This window comes from Elgaria multicarinata, chromosome 18 (assembly GCF_023053635.1).
Source record: "Elgaria multicarinata webbii isolate HBS135686 ecotype San Diego chromosome 18, rElgMul1.1.pri, whole genome shotgun sequence".
NCBI lineage: Eukaryota > Metazoa > Chordata > Lepidosauria > Squamata > Anguidae > Elgaria > Elgaria multicarinata.
The window spans coordinates 7,525,616-7,547,311 of NC_086188.1; the positions used below are offsets into that span (position 1 = coordinate 7,525,616).

At 44.1% G+C, this 21,696-nt stretch overlaps 1 protein-coding gene across 2 annotated transcripts in view; it reads left to right on the forward strand.

The window, feature by feature from the left end:
• Positions 1-21,696, forward strand: part of ADGRD1 (adhesion G protein-coupled receptor D1) — a 192,207-nt gene that overhangs the window by 105,377 nt on the left and 65,134 nt on the right. For both annotated transcript variants that reach the window (XM_063144072.1, XM_063144073.1), the window contains one exon: positions 18,063-18,166. In XM_063144072.1, the coding sequence (XP_063000142.1) occupies positions 18,063-18,166 (104 nt within the window). The remainder of the gene's footprint in view (positions 1-18,062; positions 18,167-21,696) is intronic.

Sequence of the window (21,696 nt, forward strand, 5' to 3'; positions counted from 1 at the left end):
GTACACGGGGTAACATATTGTTTTAAGAAGAATGAACTCATTTGCCTTTCCCCCCCTCTCGTTTGCATGGCTGATAGCCAGCACTCCCTGCCTGTGAAGAAATATAAAGAACGCCCACCAAGAGAATGTTATATTTGGTGCCCAGGGAATGCTAATCACGGTTTAGGCATCACTGCAAATGTGCAGCGTTCAGGATGCAGAATGCAAATAATTTAGGACTCCATGTTTGGTTAAATCGAATAAACAAACATTTGGGGGTTGTTTTGGGGGTGCATAACACTTACAGACAACTGTTTGCATGTTTGCTTGTTGTAATCTGAACTGAGGTTTTCGAATGACTGTTGGAAAGGGACTGGGTAAAGTTGGCAGGGGGCAGGGTGGGATACATCAATCTAACGATCATCTTGCGGGATCAATCAAAAGGCCCATCTAGTGCAGCATTCTGTTCCCAACAGAGATCCTCCACCACATGCTTCTTGGGAACCTTTTGAGTGGAGCGTGCAGGCGAGGGCTGTCTCCTGCTTGTTCTCAGCAACTGGTTAGAGGCACATTTGGGGTGTAACCCTAATGCATGTTTCATAGCGATGTCAGAATGAGCGTCCTTTGCATCAGGTCAGGCCAGTTAGTGGGCTTTCCGTATTTTAAAATTTGGGCAAATCTCACCCACGATTTGCGCAAATTTGCCTGTTTCGCACAATTTGAACAAACCCGACTGCAATTTGTGCAAATTATGCGCATTGTGACCTCAATTTGTCCAAAACTTCAATCCGTGCAAGCCTTCAGTTTGTGCAAACGCGGATGAATTTGTATTTGTGAATATCGGTATTGTGATTTTAATATTTTTGGTGTTACTTGTAGGCTGCCTTAGAAGGATTAGTATGTCCTGAAAGGCAGCATATAATTAATTGCAATAAAGAAATAAATTTCCACAGTAGTAACTGCTAGGAAAACTAAACAAAACATAAAACCCAACAACTGCTGAAAAAATATATATCAGAAAAACAATTCCCAGGATCTCATGCCAGATACTAGATTTTACACTGAGTACATAAACTTCTGTACATGCAGAACTAGAGAAGTCAAAGTGTTCTGATAATAAGTCAAAAGAAACCTTTACAACTTGTGATTAAATAAAAATTCCTTCTCTGCACCTTAACATTATTATTTTTTAATTAAAATCGTTCCCTGCTGCTTTAAGAGTTTTCCTCTTTGCTTTTTAATGAGGCAAAATCCAAGTTCAAAAGCACAGTCTGCCATTAATACCATAACTTGGAGAGTCAACTGATACACTTTGAAAGTGTTGAAGGTTGTATGAGATGGACAACATTGTCCCACTCTTTTCTCTGCCCTTTTTTGGGCTGGGATAGCAGTCGGTCTTGGGAGGGGGATTCTAAACCTGGGCCAACGAATCACTTCCCTACCAGGTTTTGCAAATTTTTAAAGCATACAAAACCCGGCCAGGCCAACACTAGGAGGAATATGGATCCAGTGGGAAGCGACGTCTCTGTTATGCAACCTTTAATGCTCCGGCAGTGCAAGAATAACAGCAAACTGTTCTCTGTCTCTGGTTTAAGTTGAGCAGTTGTCATTTCTCCGAGAGCAGAAATGTTAGGTGATGCCAAATCAGTACAAAGCAAGGCTCCCCTTGCACTGTGGTGGAGCGACATTAAGAGGGACAGGGCGGTGGCGAAATCTCCACTCATGGCAACTCTGTCTAATGATGAGAAACGCACAGGAGTTGCGAAGAGCTCTTGCTGGTTGACAAACATCTCTGAGAGGCAATCCTCTCTCTCTCTCTCTCCTGGAATATCTCTGTAAACCGAGGAATCAAATGGAGAGGGGAGGGGAGGCTTTTTTGAGCAGGCATGTACCATTCCTGTGGTCGTCAAAAGGTTTAAGCATAAGCTGTTGACCTAGTGGGGAGAGTCTCACCTGGAGAAGGTGTGTCGTCAGTCCTTCTCTTTGGTGTGTTGTTCTGAGCGAACAGCTGGCGATTGCATCCTTGAGCTGATCAAAAGACCGCTGTCTTTTAAGCAAGTGCATTTCAGACTCCACAGGGGGGCTCTGCTTTTGACCTGTTCCTCTGTGGGGTGTTTACTCTTTTGGAACGCCTTCTTGAAAGATAACTTGAATGCAAACCCTCGAGAGCAACCCTTTTCAAGGCAGAAAAGTAAGATGTTATCAATTCTGTGGGCCAACTCAATGCAAGCATTCTGCACTCTTCATTTTTCTCAGCCTGGGTTATGTTTCTTTCTCTCTCTCTCTCCCTCCCTCCCTCAACCCCACAACGTTCTGCCCTTATTAGAAAAGATTGTGCCAATATGGTTCATAGATCGGAAATACAGCGAAGGATGGACAGATGTGTCAATTTCGATTCCCCATTCTCAAGTTTGGTTTTCGAAGTCTGCATGCAAATTCATAAGCATTCTTTGTGCATTTCTCCAAATCCATGTCTTTCTGTATGCATTTGTTCCTAATATACACATTTTTGCAAATAAGTTTCCTAATATAATGCACTTGTGAACATTATTTCCTTTACTATATGAATTTTTGTACACTTTTTAAATAATAATAATAATAATTTATTTCTTACCCACCTCCCCACTTTGATTGAGGCAGGGAATAACAGTGAATAAAACACATAAATACTGATTAAAAACATAGTATACATGATTAAGACATCCTTAAAACATCCTAAAAAACATTCTAAAATTCCACTGGATAGGCCTGCCAGAATAGATCAGTCTTTATTGCTTTTTTAAATGCTAAAAGACTGTCTCCATTTTCAAAATGGAGAACTCCATTGCAAAATTTGGAGAAATACACCTTTTGAATTGTAACTGAGTTACGTTTCGAATAGTGGTTAGAAACTGCACATTTAGGAAGGTTTCCATTAAAATGTGAATGGAAGCAAGATATCCCTTGTACTTAGATAAAGCACAGGTTTTGCATGGCCTGAAGGATTGCACAACTATTGTTGTCACCAAATGTTGTCATGACCCAGCTCAGAATTTGTCTAGCATGTAGTGTTTAGAAGTATCTCAAATCAAGAGCTGGTGCCCCGAGTTGATGGTCTTTAGCTCGCAATGTGAAACAAGCTTGCATGGCCCTCCAGATGTTTTGCCAAAAAATTCAATCAGGGCAAGCTAAAACATCTGTTGAGCATCAAACAAAACAGTGATTGAATTTAAAAATCAAGCCACACCAATGAGGAAGAGGAACTAAATGCAGAAATGAAGTCAAGCCCAAGTGCTTGCAAAGAATGAAAAAGGGTTGCAAGGTCTCTGGAACCCCAAGCAGAGATGTGGATTTTTGAACCTCCTTTGCAGAAGGTCCCAGAGCTTGGGAGTCACTACCAAAAAGGCCCTGTTCCGAGCTATGACTGTCCTTACTTCCCTCAGAGACAGAACAGTTTATATACCTCCTTGAGCTTCTTGGGAGAAAAGTGGGATATAAATATAATAAATACATTAGTTCCGGAAAAAATGTTATAAGGATAGTTTTTGATAAAGTCCTAAGAAGGGGCATATATTGCATTTTTTAAAATCCCCTGGCCCCACTTGGTGGGTGACCATATTGCCATCAAAAGATTCAAAACAACGGAGTCAGAATGAAACATATAGAAGATTTCTTTAGCACATTGGCTGGCTCCACAAGCAAGCGCCAGGGCGCATCAGCACACACAGTTTTATTTTTTAGAAAGTCATAGAACCATGCTGGGAGAATTTACAGCCATGGGGCACTCATATCCGGTGCTGGTATTGGCCTTGTTAGCTGAGTGATGAATTAGAATCAGGGAAGGCTGAAATTATTTGCATCTTTATCACTCGGTGGCCATGGCTGGATCGTGCCTGGCTTCACTTTGAGAGGGGGCTCACCAAAATGGATCCATCGTGTGTGCTAAAAGCTGAAGAATTGCAACATTGCTTGGGCATGAGCAGCGATCAAATATAACACACTGAGACCATGGCTAGACCAGGTGATATCCCGGGGATCACCCCTGGATCATCCCTGTGCATCCACATGACGCACAGGTCATCCTGGGAGTAGGGAGGAATGATCCCTCCCTTGGCCCAGGATATCACCCTACCCTTTTTTTCCTGCTTTTTCCACAGTCTCGGGATGATCCTAAGACCACAATGTGTTGCTGGGCATCACAGGTTGTCCCAGCTCCTCGCAAGTAACCTCAAGAGCTCTGTGCCCATTGGGAGTGGGGAGGAAGGCAAGTTTTTTTTTTAAAAAAAAAAATACGATATCCATTCGAGAGCTTGTGCGCTCCTTCTCCTTTAAAAATGGTGGTCGTGATGTCATGCACCACATGTAGACGAGGGTGACGATCTCACGATCATAAAATCTTGAAATCGTTGCCCTCCAACCCCCTCATCTAGCCATGGTGTGACTGGCCCTGAGATAGAATCATAGAATCACAGAATAGCAGAGTTGGAAGGGGCCTACAAGGCCATCGAGTCCAACCCCCTGCTCAATGCAGGAATCCACCCTAAAGCATCCCTGACAGATGGTTGTCCAGCTGCCTCTTGAATGCCTCTAGTGTGGGAGAGCCCACCACCTCCCTAGGTAACTGGTTCCAATGTCGTACTGCTCTAACAGTCAGGAAGTTTTTCCTGATGTCCAGCTGGAATCTGGCTTCCTTTAACTTGAGCCCGTTATTCCGTGTCCTGCACTCTGGGAGGATCGATATGTACCATGATATGTACAAACAAGGTACCTGTCACCTGTCCTACCTGCTCAGCAGCGTCTTACTTTTGTACGCACTTAACTAGAGCGCCGGGGATGTAACCGCAAAGTGCTTAAAAAGGTCCCGCTGAGGATTTTTTGGTGTTCATTTTGTATGAAAGTTGAAAAGCATTTCCTGTTTTTCTCCGTTTTTGGCACTCGTTGTAGACACAGTAAGAATGAGGAAGAAATTAGTTCATGACCTAATTTCATACTTTTGAAACATCATGCAAAACTCAGTTATCATTTGAACTAGGGGTGTGCACGGACCCCCCGCTCCGCTTCACTTGCAGATCCGCCATTTTTCGGAGCGGGTCGCTCCGCCCCGCCCCCGCTCCGCCCACTTCCGCTCCGCTCCGCCCGGAGCTCCGGATCGGATCCGGAGCTCCGTTTTTGCCCCCCCATAGGCTTGCATTGAAAGCTAAAAAAGTAAACAACTTTTTTTCCGTTGAAGTTAGAAACCTCACGTTTGGCACCATGACACCTCATGGGCGTATACACACACACGCCAAGTTTCAAGGCAATCCCATCATCCCCTGATTTTTGGCGAATTTTTGAAAATCGGGCACCCCATTCACACCCCTTGGGATAGCTCCGTCAATTTGCATGTTACAAACCTCAAACTCGGCACCAGGGCAGCTTATCCATGTGTCCACATGCACGCCAAGTTGCAAGCAAATCCCATCATCCCCTGATTTTTGGCGCGGCTCTACCCTCTAACGCACCTCCCATAACCCTAATTCACACCCCTTTAGATAGCTCCGTCAATTTGCACGTTAGAAACCTCAAACTCAGCACCATGATAGCTTATCCACGTGTCCACATGCACGCCAAGTTTCAAGGCAATCCCATCATCCCCTGATTTTTGGGGAATTTATGAAAATCGGGCACCCCATTCACACCCCTTGGGATAGCTCCGTCAATTTGCATGTTAGAAACCTCAAACTCGGCACCAGGAGAGCTTATCCATGTGTCCACATGCACGCCAAGTTGCAAGCAAATCCCATCATCCCCTGATTTTTGGCATGGCTTAACTCACCCCAAATTGTCCCATTCTACAACTACGTCAATTTGCACGTTAGAAACCTCAAACTCAGCACCATGATAGCTTATCCACGTGTCCACATGCACGCCAAGTTTCAAGGCAATCCCATCATCCCCTGATTTTTGGGGAATTTATGAAAATCGGGCACCCCATTCACACCCCTTGGGATAGCTCCGTCAATTTGCATGTTAGAAACCTCAAACTCGGCACCAGGAGAGCTTATCCATGTGTCCACATGCACGCCAAGTTGCAAGCAAATCCCATCATCCCCTGATTTTTGGCGCGGCTTAAACTTTTTAACTCACCCCAAATCAAGTCCCATTCTACAACTACGTCAATTTGCACGTTAGAAACCTCAAACTCAGCACCATGATAGCTTATCCACGTGTCCACATGCACGCCAAGTTTCAAGGCAATCCCATCATCCCCTGATGTTAGGGGAACTTTTGAAATTTGAACACTCCAGTATGTCAGGGATTTAAAGTTGCAATTGCAGACAGCTCAATGGGGCCAGTTCCAAGGCAATCCCAACATGCCACGAGATAACCCTAAATCTTCTGGCACATTTGAAAAAGGGATTATTGAATTTGATAAAGTCTAAGTGAGCGCAGGAAGGACTTCTCCCCTTAGTCAAAGCAAGACACATACACCATCGCTGCAAGGCGGGAAGGGGAGAATTATTATTATTATTATTATTTATTTATATAGCACCATCAATGGAAAGCAGGCAGGCAGCATGCATTGTAGTGCCGCAAGGATGGCTTGAGCACTAACGCATAGCAAACCAACCCATAAGTGGGCGCAAAGTGAGGCAAAGATGGCTGGTTGTTTCTTTCTAAGCCAGCAGTTACGCCTTGAGGGGCACAGAGGAGGACGATTGGGAGCAAACCAGGCACCAGGCGGGCAGAGAGGCAGGCAGAGTAGGCGAGGAGTCAGTCCTGGCAGATGCCCCACCACAGCAGCACCCCGGGGGAGGCGGGCAGGCAGGCAGGCAGGCTGCGGGCATTTCTGGGGGCACAAGGAAGTGATGGCTGGTTTCTAAGCCAGCATTGCAGTTAGTCACGCATTGCAAACGCAAACCATCCCAGCGAGTCGGTCACCGAGGAGGACAGGCTAGCAGAGGGGCAGGCAGAGTGACATGTCATAGATCTAGTATTGGGGAGGAGTCAGTCCCGGCAGATGCCCCAACACAGTAGCACCCTGGGTGGGCATTGGAAAACGCCATCTTGTGGGTCAATACTTCCCCCACCCCATGTCCTGCAGGGTTGCCTGCCTAACCCTTGTGGGGATGGGAGATGGAGAGCTTAGAGTGGCAGTGCCAGCAGCAGCCTTCGGCTTTCCCCTGGAACCAGTCGCCTTGCCCGCCTCTTTCCCCAGCAAGATCGCCTGGTGCTGCCTATGAAGATGCATCTTCATGCTGCTGGTTCCATAATGCCCTGTCGATGAACCCCTGCTTAGGCTGAGTTTGCAGTGGCGACAGACAGCAAAGCGGGGATCCGCTCCCAACTCAAAGTGGTCCCACACGATGCTTGTCTTTCGTTTCTGTGGTGACACCACCAATTGCCCGCCTGAGCTCTCTGGTGTTGCCACAGAAACAGGGGTGTGGGATGAGACTGGGGAGAGAGCCTCGGCCTGCTGCTGCTCCTCCTCAGCCCCCACATCCTGGAGGCCCACCGCCTCCTCCTCCTCCCCCCCCTCCACTGTGCTGAGGACCTCGTCTAGGTCCATCAGCGGGCTCGTGGGCTGAAAGGAGAATGAAGGAGTTGGGGATACTCCTCCTCCTCTAATGGCACTGCTGCCACGTGCCTCTTGCAAACGGGCACTTTTCCCATTCCCACCCTCAAAAAGAGAACGCCGGGCACAAGTTGCAGAAGAGAGTGGCTCTGCCTGCTGCTTGTCCTGCTTCTGTTTTGGAGCAGTCAGCCAAGGAGTTGCCCGTTTGAGTTTCACAGGAGGAGAGGAAGCCCTGCTGGCAGACTGAGCCTTGCTGCTTTCAGCACGCCTGCTTTCTCTTTTCATGATGACTAACAAAATATTAATACTACTAATACTATGTATAAGGTACTACTAAGAATATGTATAAGAAGAATATAATATGTTTAAATGTAGGGAAATGGGACAAGAACAATAAAATATACTACTACTAATATGTATGAGAATATACTACTAAGAATATCTACAAGAATATAATAATATGTTTTAGAATATTACTAATAAATGTAGGGAAATGGGACAAGAAATGGGACAACCACTACTATAAGAAGAACAAAATATGAATACTACTACTAATATGTATGAGAATGTATACTAATAGACTACTAAGACTATGTCAAAGAATATAATAATAATATGTTTAAGAATAGGGAAATGGTGTGCGTATGCTTTCCCCAAAATGCTCAATCTGTGGCTGCCTGTTGAACTTGACAAAAGCAGCCCACTCCGTCGAAGTTACACAGAGAAGAAAAAGAGAATCCAATTTTTTTGGTATATTTGGTATATAGAAGATAGAAGGAAACACAATCAGGATTTAAGAGAGGGGAGGGGGAAAAAGAACCAACCACTACTATAAGAAGAACAAAATATGAATACTAATATAATATGTATGAGAATATATACTAATGGACTATGTGAAAGAATATAATAAAATATGTTTAAGAATATAAATGTAGGGAAATGGGACAAAAAGTGTGTGTATGCTTTCAAAAGAAAGCTTTCACAAAAGCAGAACAGTCAGGCTTTAATACAGGGAAGGGGGGGGGCAACCAACCCAACCACACACTCCAAAATTCAAAAATAAAGTTTATATTAAATCAAAGTAAGGGGAAAACACAGGGCAAACTAAGCTACAAGTCAGAAAGAAGCAAACAAACACACACACGCGCCAAACTAAACCTATATTAAATTAATCTATCTCCAAAGCAGGAGCACTAGCTAAGTAAGTGTTCCCTCCACGAACGCCAACCCACAAAGAGACACAAAACAGAAAGTTCTCAGGGTGGGTCTGCCTTAGTCCCCCCTCCAACGCTGGGATTGGAGGAGGATGCTTTCTGAGGAGATGAATTCTCATCAGGATTGGGAGTTGAATGTGCCTGTCATCGCTTCCAAAAAAATAATAATAATAAAAAAAAAAAACCCAAACCCCGATTTTTAAAAAAATATTGCACGTGAACCACAGCACGCAGAAAGTTGAGAGTGGTCTCAAAATGACCCCCATCCACGACTCTCTGTGCACAAGAATTTTCAGAACGATAGCTTAAACCCCCCCCAGTTATCCCCGATTCTTTCCCTCAATGCAATCCTATGGGCGAAAAGCCGAAACGGAGCCCCGCGGTTGACCCTATTTTTAAAAAACTTCTAGCCCGCGACCCGTACGATGCAGAAAGTTGAGAGTGGTCTCAAAATGACCCCCATCCACGACTCTCTGTGCACAAGAATTTTCAGAACGATAGCTTAAACCCCCCCCCAGTTATCCCCGATTCTTTCCCTCAATGCAATCCTATGGGCGAAAAGCCGAAACGCAGTTTGAGCCCCGCGGTTGACCCGATTTTTAAAAAAATATTGCACGTGAACCACAGCACGCAGAGAGGTGAGAGTGGTCTCAAAATGACCCCCATCCACGACTCTCTGTGCACAAGAATTTCCAGAACGATAGCTTCAAAAACAACGTAGTTATGCGCGATTATTTGCCGCAATGCAATCCTATGGCGAAATGTTTTCAAGATGGCGACCGGAGCGCTCCGACTGAACTCGGAGCTCCGAAAAATGGTCGCTTCTCTTCGCCTTGCTTCTAGGGGGTCCGCGGTCCGCTCCTACTCCGCCTCTGGGTAAGGCGGAGCAGGCCAATCCGCTACTGCTTCTACGCTCCTAATCGGAGCGGAGCACATCCCTAATTTGAACTCCTTCAAATTTTGCAATGGAATTGTCTGATCAAGGAATGCATACCCAGATGTGTTTATTATAGGAAATAATGGTAACAAATGCATCATAGAAGTAAGATTGCGTGCAAAGAAATTGGGTATACTAGGACGTATACATGCAAAAAATTATATAGTAGGAGAAATGTGCATAAAAACTATTATGAATTTTCATGTAAAAAATTTATGTGGTGCCAGGGATAGAAATTGGGAATATTGAAATTCATGGTCTCCACTTACGTTCCCAGAATCCTATAGTTGGAGGGGACATTGTAGGCCGTCTAGTTTAACCCTGAGTTTGCCTTTATAGAAATCTATACTGTGTACAGTTCTGGTCACCACACTTACAAAAAAAGATGTTGCAGAGCTGGAAAAAGTGCAGAAAAGGGAAACGAAAATGATTCAGGGGCTGGAGCATCTCCCCTACGAGGGAAGGTTACATCAGCTGGGATTGTTTAGCTTGGAAAAAAGGAGGCTAACGGGAGACATGATAGAGGTGTACAAAATTATGCTTGGTGTGGAGAAGGTGGATAGGGAGACATTTTTCTCCCTCTCTCAAAATACTAGAAGCAAGGGACATGCCATGAAGCTGATTGGTGGGAGATCCAGAACAAATAAAAGGAAGGACTTCTTCACACACCGCAGAATTAAATTTTGGAACTCACTACCACAAGATGTCGTGATGGCCACCAATTTGGATGGCTTTAAAAGGGGGTTGGATAAATTCTTGGAGGTGAAGACTATCGATGGCTACTAGCCCTGATGGTTGTGTGCTATCTCCAGTATTCAAGGCAGTAAGCCTGTGTGCACCAATTGCTGGGGAACATGGGTGGGAGGGTGCTGTTGCACCATGTCCTGCTTGTTCATCCCTGGCCGATGGCTGGTTGGCCACTGTGTGAACAGAGTGCAGGACTAGATGGACCCTTGGTCTGATCCAGCATCTGGGAGCTTCTTATGTTCTTATGCAGGTCACCTAGAGTGAGAGCAGGAGGATTGTAGCAGTTTTAAATTAGTTCCACTTTTTGTATGTTTTTATCCTTGCTGCAAGATACCTTGAATCTTTTTTGAGAGAAAGGTGTCTAATAAATTTCTTCTTATTCCTTCTTCTTTGCCCTCTTCTGTGTGACAGTTTTCCAAGTTTTAAGCACCCATAATGACACCTGTCCAACTTCTCCCTCACCTACCTCCTTAGTATCTCCTCCCTCTGTAACTTTTCTTCTGGTTTAGACTGTAGACTTCTTGGGAGCAGGGATTGGTCTGTTTTATGTATGCAACACCAATGGCGTACAAAGAATAAGATCACTAAAAAGAAAATGTGCTTTGGAGGCACACGGAGAGATCACCCCAACAAAGATCTCGGCTTACTTCCAAATATTGACTCCAGTAGGATTAAGAAGCCCCAATTGCCCCCTCACCCACCCCGCTGTCTGTCATCTTGACTCATGCGTCGTCACCTTCCCTTGGCCATGTTCCAATACAGCAATTGAGTCTCAACCCGTTTGCTGGGAAATCCTTTCCCCATTTAAACGAGAGATTAGTACCCTGCCCTGTAGAATTCTTCTGGAACCGACCCTTGAATAAATAATCGCTTAAATAAAACATCAAGGAAGGTTAAACAAAGCAGAGACAAATCCCGTGATTATAGGGCTGCAGGAGCACATGGGCCATAGTGCATTACAATCAAGTGTTTGTAAAGGAGGGGGTGTGCGTGTGTGCATTAATACACTGGTTGCTTGCCAGAGTTCCTGTTTTGGTCACTTGTGCGTCTGGGAAATCACTTAAGCTAATTACTGCACAAAATGAGCTTCAATCCCCTGAAGAAATAGCTTGGCAGGGCTTCCTTCCCTCACCCTCAACCTAAAATGCTTTCCCTATTCCCATTAGCTAACATGGACTTGGGTTTGTTTGTTTTTCTTAAAAAAAGATATCTGACAAATAGCAGAACAGCTGCTTTGTGGGCACATTGAGTCCTTGACATCTCCGGTTAGGAAAATCAGGTAGATGGTGATGGAAAAAGTCTAAATCCCTGGAGTTCTGCTATCAGTCAAAGTAGGGGAATTGAAGTTCTGAGTGCATTGGACACCACAGAGCCTTGCTAAGAAGTAGCTGGCCAACCCTGCTAGTTGAAGATAATGCCTTAAGGAGAATCATAGAATAGTAGAGTTGGAAGGGGCCTAAAAGGCCATTGAGCCAACCCCCTGCTCAATGTAGGAATCCACCTTAAAGCATCCCTGACAGAGGGCTGTCCAGATGCAGCTTGAATCCCTCTAAGTTGGGAGAGCCCACCACCTCCCTAGGTCATCAGTTCCATTGTCATACTGCTCTAACAGTCAGGAAGTTTTTCCTGGTGTCCAGCTGGATGTCTTGTAGTAGCTTCATCTTGGTTGGAACCCATTGCTCATATACATTTTGTTCTAGGAAAAAAACCCATTACGATAATAGGGGGTGTACATACACTTTTAAGTTGGGATGGGCAAACTCACCCGTGAGATCCTCCCCTCTCCGTCGGGAGGTCTAGACATGCCCAATGTTGGTGACCATGAGGCATCATCATGCTGATCATTGTAGTTTCCCCCCTCCCCCACACCACATCAAAAGAGATGTTAATAATGACTGTATATTAGTATGTTTCATGATAGAAGTCCTCCTATTTCTGTTGCTTTTTGTGTGTGTCTGTTGTTGTTACTGCTGCGTTGCAAAGTATATTTAAAAACTATAGGCAATACCGAGTTGGCTGGACCGCTAGCCTAGTATGAGACAGCTTCCTATGCTCTGAATTCCTCATCCTTATTCAGATACAATATTAATATAATTTGTATGCAATAGGAATCATTTTCCTTCAACTGGAATCATCAGTCCAGGGAAGGGACGGTAGCTCAGTGACGGGGTACCTGTTTTGCATGTTAAAAGTCCCAGATTCGGTCCATGGCCTCTCAAGTCGAATAGATCAGTGATGGGAAACGCATCTCCCTGCCTGTTGCCAGCAGGGACGCTTGAGGAATCGCAATTATTGCAAATTGCAATTTGAACCAAAGTGATCTGCAGTGCCACTGATTAATTCCGTGGCACAAGCATTTTGAGAATTGGAAGTGCTTTTAAAAAAAGAATTCATAGCAAGCAAACACGCACACACACACACACACACCACCTTTTAAATAGAAACAATGCTTTGAAACCTGAATTTTGTAATGAGCAGATCATGACAGCGAGTTGATAATTTATTTATTTATTTATTAAATTTATATACTGCCCCATAGCCGAAGCTCTCTGGGCAGTTTACAAAAGTTAAAAACTGTGAACATTAAAAAGTATACAAAATTAAACCATCAAAAATATAAAAAACAACAACAGTGTCCATTTAAACAACAACAGTTCTGGGGTCCATTAAATAATAAACAAACAAACTTAGCATATGTTGTTAAATGGTATTAAATGCCTGGGAGAAGAGAAAAGTCTTGACCTGGCGCTGAAAAGATAACAACGTTGGTGCCAAGCGAGCCTCATCGGGGAGATCATTCCAGAATTGGGGGGCCACCACTGAAAAGGCCCTCTCCCTTGTTGCCATCCTCCGAGCTTCCCTCGGAGTAGGCACCCGGAGGAGGACCTTAGATGTTGAGCACAGTGTATGGGTAGGTTCATGTCAAGAGAGGCGTTACGTCAGGTATTGTGGTCCCCAGCCGTGTAGCGCTTTATAGGTTAAAACCAGTATTTTGCGGGAATGTATTAGACTGAAATACAGCAGCAGACAATGCTGGGTGAGGCAGACCAATATAAGGTAGCTTCCTCTATTCCTATATATGTCACAAAGGTTGGTTACTCCTGTGGTACATCCTTTGATTCCTTCTTGATGGAGTAGATCCTTTGATCCTTGATTAGGCCAACTTCTTTGATTAGGGCAACTCAAATGATCAAGGGGCTTGAACAAGTCCCTTATGAGAGAAGGTTACAACAGTTGGGATTTTTTTTTGCTTTAAAAAAGGCGAGTAAGGGGAGCTGTGATACGGGTGTACAAAATTATTCATGGTGTCGAGAAAGTGGATAGGGAGGTATTTCTCTCTGTGTCTCTTTCTCTCATAATACTAGAACACAATGGGGTCATCCCATGAAGCTGATGGGTGGGAGATTCAGGACAGATGAAAGGAAGTTCTTCACACAATGCGTAGTTTAAGCGATGAAATTCACTTCCACAATATATAATGATGGCCACCAATTTGGATGACTTTAAAAGGGGATTTTATACATTCCTGCGTGATAGGACTATCAATGGATACTAGTCCTGATGGCTGTATGCCATCTCCAGTATCAGAGGCAGTATAGCTGTGTACACCAGTTGCTGAGGGACAAGGGTGGATGTCCCATGCTCATGTCCTGCTTATGGGTTCCTGGACAATAGCTAGTTGGCCACTGTGTGGATAGAATGACAGACTAGATGGACCCTTGGTCTGATCCAGCTGGGCTCTTCTTTCCTTCTTATGAGAATAAAGGGAAAACAAGAAACAACTCCTTGATGCTTCTGTTTTGAATAAATTGTGGCATCGTTAGGAGAAGCTGGCCTTTACTGAAGGTCTCATGGAGTCATTTTTTGTCCTCTCAGAATGTACTTTGACCACCAATCCTTGTGAACATCCATGTTAGCTCGTCTGTTTCCAAAGCAAAGCTTGACTGGTAGTCACTGCATGCCGATCTAGAAAAATGTAACTGTAGAGGAAAGTCAATGGCTACTAGTCCTGATAGCTAAGTGTGACCTCCAGTACCAGAGGCAGAAAGCCCGTATACACCAGTTGCTGGGGAATATGAGTGGGAGCTCTGCTGTTGCACCGTGTCCTGCTCGTGGGTCCCCAGTCGACAGTGGGTTAGCCACTGTGTGAACCGAGTGCTGGACTAGATCAACCCTTGGTCTGATCCAGCAGGGCTCTTCTCATGTTCTTATGATAATTTGAAAAAGAAAATGCAGCCAAACCCCCAATTTAATTAGCAATCTATCCACAGAAGAGCTGGGTTCCTGCCATAACTTAGCTGTTGCAGTACTTACTTTGCTTATCCTAATAGTCAAATTGCTTCAGTATGGAGAAGAAGAAGAAAATGTATCAAAAAGTGGAAGGGAAAACCAGACTTTATTCTAATAATAGAGCAGACAGTTGTTCTAAGACCAACGGTTTATACTCCATATAATTCTATTGGTTAGACTGAACATAGTTCTGGATTCTGAGGTTCCCTAAGACCTATAACCACCCCTAGGTTTCCTAGGAACTGGAATTCCTCAGGCAACCTAAGAAGTAGAGTTCTTCTGTTTTACTTGGGCCTAGAGGTCCCCAAGTTCCCATGGGCCTAGAAACTCCCAGGTTCCTTTGAACCTAGAATTTTTCAGGTTCTTCTGGATCTTCATGAAAGAAGTTTCAAAAATCTACATCTCCGCTTGGGGTTTCAAAGGCATTTCCTTTTTCAGCAAGCAATTTGGCTTGATTTACTTTTTGCATCCAGCTGGTCTTCTTCAGTCATACAGTTTGATTTTCAAGTTCTGTATTTTTTCTTTTCTTTTATATTGTCTTTGCAACTTTGTGCACGGCTTTGGAAAAGCCATCTATAAATGGCTTAGAGATGCTGTATAAGTAAGTTTGTTCTGGTTTTAGAAAATACAAAACTTCACTTACATTAAGTTTTTTTCCTGTTAATTATGGACAGAACTCCCAAGATATGAACAGTCCATAAAATGTACATGCAACTCTAGATGGAATTTCAAAGCTCAGGATTCATTTCATGACAACCACTGTCTGCAAAATCTCCAGATAGTTCTTTGCAGCACTTCTACAACTCAGTGTTTCTGACACTTGGCATCGTCAAATCCCCAGGAAACTGACAATTTGGTTTTGTGCTTTGTTTCCTTGTGGGTTATCGACAGCTAAAACTCAACCATATTCCATAGCAAACCACTGATCCAGAAACCACATAGCTTTGGTAACCTTTCTGTTTTGCTAATCCACGTTATTCACATCTAGTTAATTCTGATGTAATTATTAAACAGAAACTAGATATAAATGGAGCTCTTTTGCATTTATTTATTTTTCTTTCGGATTAAAGAAACGTGCATCCCTAGCAAAGTGTAGTGTCTGAAAAAACAAAAAGCCAAAAAAGAAGAAAAAGTGGGGGGAAATAAGAGAAAAAAGGAGAGGTATAATTTATTATTTTGTTTTTCTGTCTCAGGCAAAACGATACAAAGGAAGGGGAGAAATCCTGACTCTTGCTGATTCTCTCAGGAAGACCTTGGTTTTATCTGAATATATGAACCAAAACTAAGAGCAAGTAACACTAAGATCATAAGAAGAGCCCTGCTGAATCAGACCAAGGGTCCACGGAGACCAGCATTTTGGTCACACAGTGGCCAGCCAGCTGCCACAAGAAACCCACAAGCAGGACTTGAGTGCAATAGTAACCCATGTTCCCCAGCAACTGGTATCCACAGACATACTGCCTCTGATACTGGAGGTAGCATAGAGCCATCAAGACGAGTAGCCATTGAAACACAGTTAGACCATATGAAAAGAAGGACAGGGCTCCTGCATCTTTAACAGTTGCATAGAAAAGGGAATTTCAGCAAGTGTCATTTGTATATATGGAGAACCTGGTGAAATCCCCTCTTCATCACAACAGTTAAAGCGGCAGGAGCTATACTAGAGTGCCCAGATTTAAAAGCGGGCAGGGCTCCTGCAGCTTTAACTGTTGTGATGAAGAGGGAATTTCCCCAGGTTCCCTATATATACAAATGACACCTGCTGAAATTTTCTTTTCAATACAACTGTTAAATATACAGGAGCCCAGTCCTCCTTTTCATAGGGTCACCCTAGTTTATGTTCATTTCTGGCCCCGTCAAACAGAAAGTGGTGTGGCAGCAGAAGGAATAAATGCTGGAGTAAATGCTCATGATACTAGACCCTAGGGTCATCCCATGAAGCTGATGGGCAGGAGATTCAGGACAGATAAAACCACATAACACATAAACTATGGCGTTCACTACGACAACACATCGCAAAGGCCACCAATTTAGATGGCTTTAAAAGGGGTTAGACGAATTTATGGAGGAGGAGGCTATCAATGGCTACTAATCCTGGGCCTCTGAATAACAAGAGGGAGGTTTCAGTATGCTCAGAGGAACCAGAACCTTTGCAGAAGTATCCCCAAAAATCCTTTTAGGAAGAACCTTCAGGGGCAATCCCCTCCCAAAGGAAATCCCAGTCCAGTGAGGACTTTGGCCTTAGCTAGACCTAAGGTTTATCCTGGGATCGTCTCGTAGTCATCCCTGTTCATGTAAATGACACACAGGATATCCCGGGAGCAGGCAGGGATGACCCCGGGATAAACCTTAGGTAGGGTGACCATATTTGGGAAACCAAAAAAGAGGACACCTAGCATGTGTGGGGGGAAGCAGCTTTCTGAGTGCTGCAGAAAATACGTTATTCCCCCGCCACCTTAAAGAACCCGATTGGAGTGGAGGAGGGGAAAGGATTTCATTCTGCACCACCACCATCCACTCCAATTGGGGCCTTTTCTATAATGTCCACGAATGACCCACTTTCCCCTTTAAGACCTCAATTGGAGCGCGGGGTGGGGGAATGATGTGCCTCAAGAAAGCATGTCACTCCCTTCTGCCATGCTAATGGTAGCCTTAAAGGGGAAGGTGTGTCATTCCAGGACATTATTGAAAATTATAGAAAATCCCCCCTGACACCTTGGGAAGAACAAAAACCAGGACAAATCCGGGGAAATCCTGACAGTTGGTCACCCTACCTTAGGTCTAGCTAAGGCCTAAGTGTGCTTAGTAGCCATAGAATATGGAGCATCACTTGGAAAAGTTTATTATTATTATTATTATTATTATTATTATTTATTTATTTATTTATATAGCACCATCAAAGTACATGGTGCTGTACAGAGTAAAACAGTAAATAGCGAGACCCTGCCGCATAGGCTTACATTCTAATAAAACCATGATAAAACAATAAGGAGGGGAAGAAAATCGGAAAACTAGGGGTGTGTGTGTGTGAGAGAGCCATTAAATATTGTGCTTATAAGATGTGCATCCTACTAAAATCGCTTTGCTGTTTTTGCAAATTCAAATAATCCATTGTCTCATGAGAATGTATATATTTTAAATACTTCGTGTGGATATTTGTACTTATTTGGTAGATATATTCCCCCCTTTTTTGTATGTAATCCTGCTAAATGTTGGTATGGCTCTGTGTGTGTGTGTGTGTCTGAAGCTTTGAATAAACTGTGGCTTAATTCATAATCAATTAAGTAATCTCTCTCTCTCTCTCTCTCTCTCTCTCTCTCTCTCTCTCTCTCTCTCTCTCTCTCTGTTGCTCGGTGCACAGCTATCAACCAGACACCAGGTGGCGCTGTCCTCCATCACTTACATCGGCTGCTCCCTGTCCATCTTCTGTTTGACTATCACGCTAGTCACGTTTGCTATTCTGTCGTGAGTAATTTTAATTTTTCTGCCTGCTCAGCCAATATCGCCTTAGAAATATGGATAGTCAAATCTAAAAAGAAAAGGGTGTGCGCGTGTGCAAAGCTTCTTTTCAGGCCACTGGGCCGAATGCTCTCAGGTGTTCAGAGTTTCGTAAAAGGTGATTAATTCCTTAAACCTCTTTAATTAGATTCTGTATATATATCTATATCTATATCTATATCTATATCTATATCTATATCTATATATATATATATATATATATATGGCTTGTGGCAAGCTCGCGGTGGGTATGTTATTGTTTTACCTGTTTGCGAATGGCCCAGGTGGCTAATATGCAATAAAGATATATATATATATATATATTGTAACACTTGGTTGGGTTTGGTCTAAATTACTTTAATTTCCTGAAAACGGGAAGCTCTTTAAATAGCAAGTTACTTCCTTGCAATTTATTCTTCAGTAGTTGCAGTACTTTCTTTCCTTTTCAAGAGGAGGAAGGGGGAGTTTAAATGTACGAAGGGGGATTTTGGATGGGGTTGCAAATTTCATGGCTTGCTCCATAGAATCGTAGAATAGTAGAGTTGGAAGGGGACTATAAGGCCATCGAGTCCAACCCCCACTCAGAGCAGGACACCACCCTAAAGCATACCTGACAGATGGTTGTCCAGCTGAAAAGATAACAATGTTGGCACCAAGTGGGCCTCATCAAGGAGATCGTTCCACAGTTAGGGGGGCCACCACAGAGAAGGCCCCTCTCTCTTGTTGCCGTCGTCCAAGCTTCCCTTGGAGTAGGCACCCAGAGGAGGACCTTAGATGTTGAACGTAGTATTTGGGTCGGTTCATATCAGTAAAGGCATTCCGTCAGGTATTGTGGTCCCAAGCTGTGTAAGGATTTATAGGTTAAAACCAGCACCTTGGAAACATACAGGCAAGCGGGACATGAGTGCAACAGCGCCCTCCCACTCATGTTCCCCAGCAACTGGTATACAGAGGCCTCTGATCCTGGAAGTAATATGGGTCTGGTCACCATGGATTCCTCTAATGCTCTTTTCAAACCATCTGAGTCGGCAGACACCCTTCCATCTTGAAGTAGTGCATTTGACTATACACAGTGTGCCGAAGCGCTTCCTTTTGAGTGCTCCGAAACTCCCATCATTCGTCTTCACTGGCTGACCTTGGGTTCTAGCTTGATCCGTCATTTTATACACCTTTGTACTACAAAGCTTTAAAGTAAACACTTAAAAAGAAAAGAAAAAGAAAGGAAAGAGCAACTGTCTATGGAAGCATTTGGTACCAAAGCACCCTTGGCTGTTGCAATAGCCAAGACTTGGTGGAATGTGCAAGCTGAATGGGAAAGGGCATCCATTGTCTCCCATAAAGGCACATGCAAGCAAGGAAGAATGGCTGGTATTCTACACAGCTTGGTCCAGTTGGCTCCTACAAGGAGTATCTCCTCAGTCCGTGACGGTTTATAATGTGATTTGGGGAGTTAGAGATAAACACATTATTTCCATATTAATAGAAAACCCTCCCACAGCTAGATTATTGTGGGATCAAGCATTGACGCAGAGCCGGATTTGATATGAATATGGAAATGCCCGTTTGGGTGGCCCGCCGGATGCGCTTGGATTTCAGCCCCTTCCTTCTCCATCCAGTGATTCCCACTTTCCCATCAGAAGAGGGCCAGGCCTGAGGCCATTAGCGATGAATGGATCTAGAGTGAAAGAAGCGAGTACGTCCAAATAGACTTGGAAGGCTATTGTGAGAAAATGAATCTGCGATATTACCAGTTTCCCCTCCTCCTCCTTCTTTTCAATGGCATTGTTAACGCACCTGCCTCTTAGTTATTATTTCGTTTCTCCTTGTGAGCTTGACGTCTTGACAGGGAATGATGCCGCCATTCTGCATGGTCCAGCAACCAAACCTTAGCTAAACCACGCTTTATCCCGGGGCGAACCCCGGGATTGTCCCTGTGTATCCAGATGACGCACAGGTGATCCCAGGATCAGGGAAGGATCATCCTTCCCTTGCCCCGGGATACAGCCTTCTGTGTGGCCCATTTCTGTGGGTTTATCTGGCTCCGCGTTGCGCCCATCAGGGGTACGGTGGGGGAGCGGGGAAAGTAGTTTTAAAAAAAGAAACACCTTACCTTTGTGCACGAGCGTTCATGTGCTCCGTCCCCTTTTTTAAAAAAATTAAAATGGCGGGCGCGATGCCTCTCTTCCTGAGGTTGTCGTGCCTTACGTATAAACAGGGGACAGATCTCATGTTAATCGCAACGCAAGGTCTCCCCTCCTCTTCCCCGGACTTTCAGGTAGGTCTAGCTAAGGCCCAAATTTCTGCATCAGAGTCAGATCACCAGTAGGAATTACGTCTAGGAAATGGTGGCCAGTGGCTCTGATTTCAATAGGGCTGTAAATCCATTCTGGTTTTCAGTCAGTGGCCTGGTTCAGACAACACGCTAAACCGTGCTGCAGCATGGTTTAGCGTGTTGTCTGAACCACTCCATTACCAGCCAGATCTCTAAATGAGCTATCCAAGGTGCTGAACCTAGTTTGTGTTTAGGGGTTAATAATACTTCTCCACTAAGCGTGTCCTGTTCACTTCCATTAAGACAGCACCCTCTAGTGGCTGAAGATCCCACTTTTTCAGATGTTACCCCTTTAAAAGTGGTTCTTCTCATGACGGAATTTCCAATGGATGCCATGTGAGACATTCTGTTCATTCGCAACGTCATTTAAAAGACCCGCAAACTTTCATGAGTGGCCAACCATGAGCGTGCAATAAATCACTTGTTTAGAGGAGCCCCGTATCTACAGAGCTTTCAAGATAGTAGGTTGATTTCGCCTGTGTGTGCTTTTAAAAAATAAATTTTAAAAATCTGCTTTTCATTTCGTATTGATTGATTTTCTTGACTCTGGAGGCAGGTTGTGCCGGGAAGAGACAGGAGATGTTGGGTTTCTAACTTTGTTGAATGTCAGGAATTACTGTGATGTCTGTAGGAACCTGCTACCCATCAAAGGACTTAAAAGACTTCAAGGACTAGTTGCTATTATTATGACGGCTGACTTCACAAGTGCTACGTTGCATTTGCGTTGATGCGGCACCATTCCAATTAAAAAATCATTTTGCAGCTTTGTTGCCAGAGGGCTGGGTTCATTAAGACATGAGAGAGGCATGTCACAGTCCAGTGTGGAGATGATGCAAGGTCAGAAGTGTGGAATGTGGCAGGTCATAACGTCCTGCTTAGTATGATCACAACTGACCCGTCCCCCATTTGCCTTCTGGGAGGCTGTGTTTTCAATTCTATAGAACGCCTTGACACTAACCAAGGCTGCTTCTCTCTTGCAAATCCTGATGTAGTGTTTGTACACCCACACCCCCGTTTCTTTCCTTTCAGAGATTACTTTAAATCGGTAAGTTAATGGGAAGCTAAATCCAATTTCAAATCTGTCATTTTCCAGAAGTTCACAATGGGCGGATGTAATTAATTGCTTGCTTTGCTTGATGCATGACAATGAGTTTGCTTTTCCAAG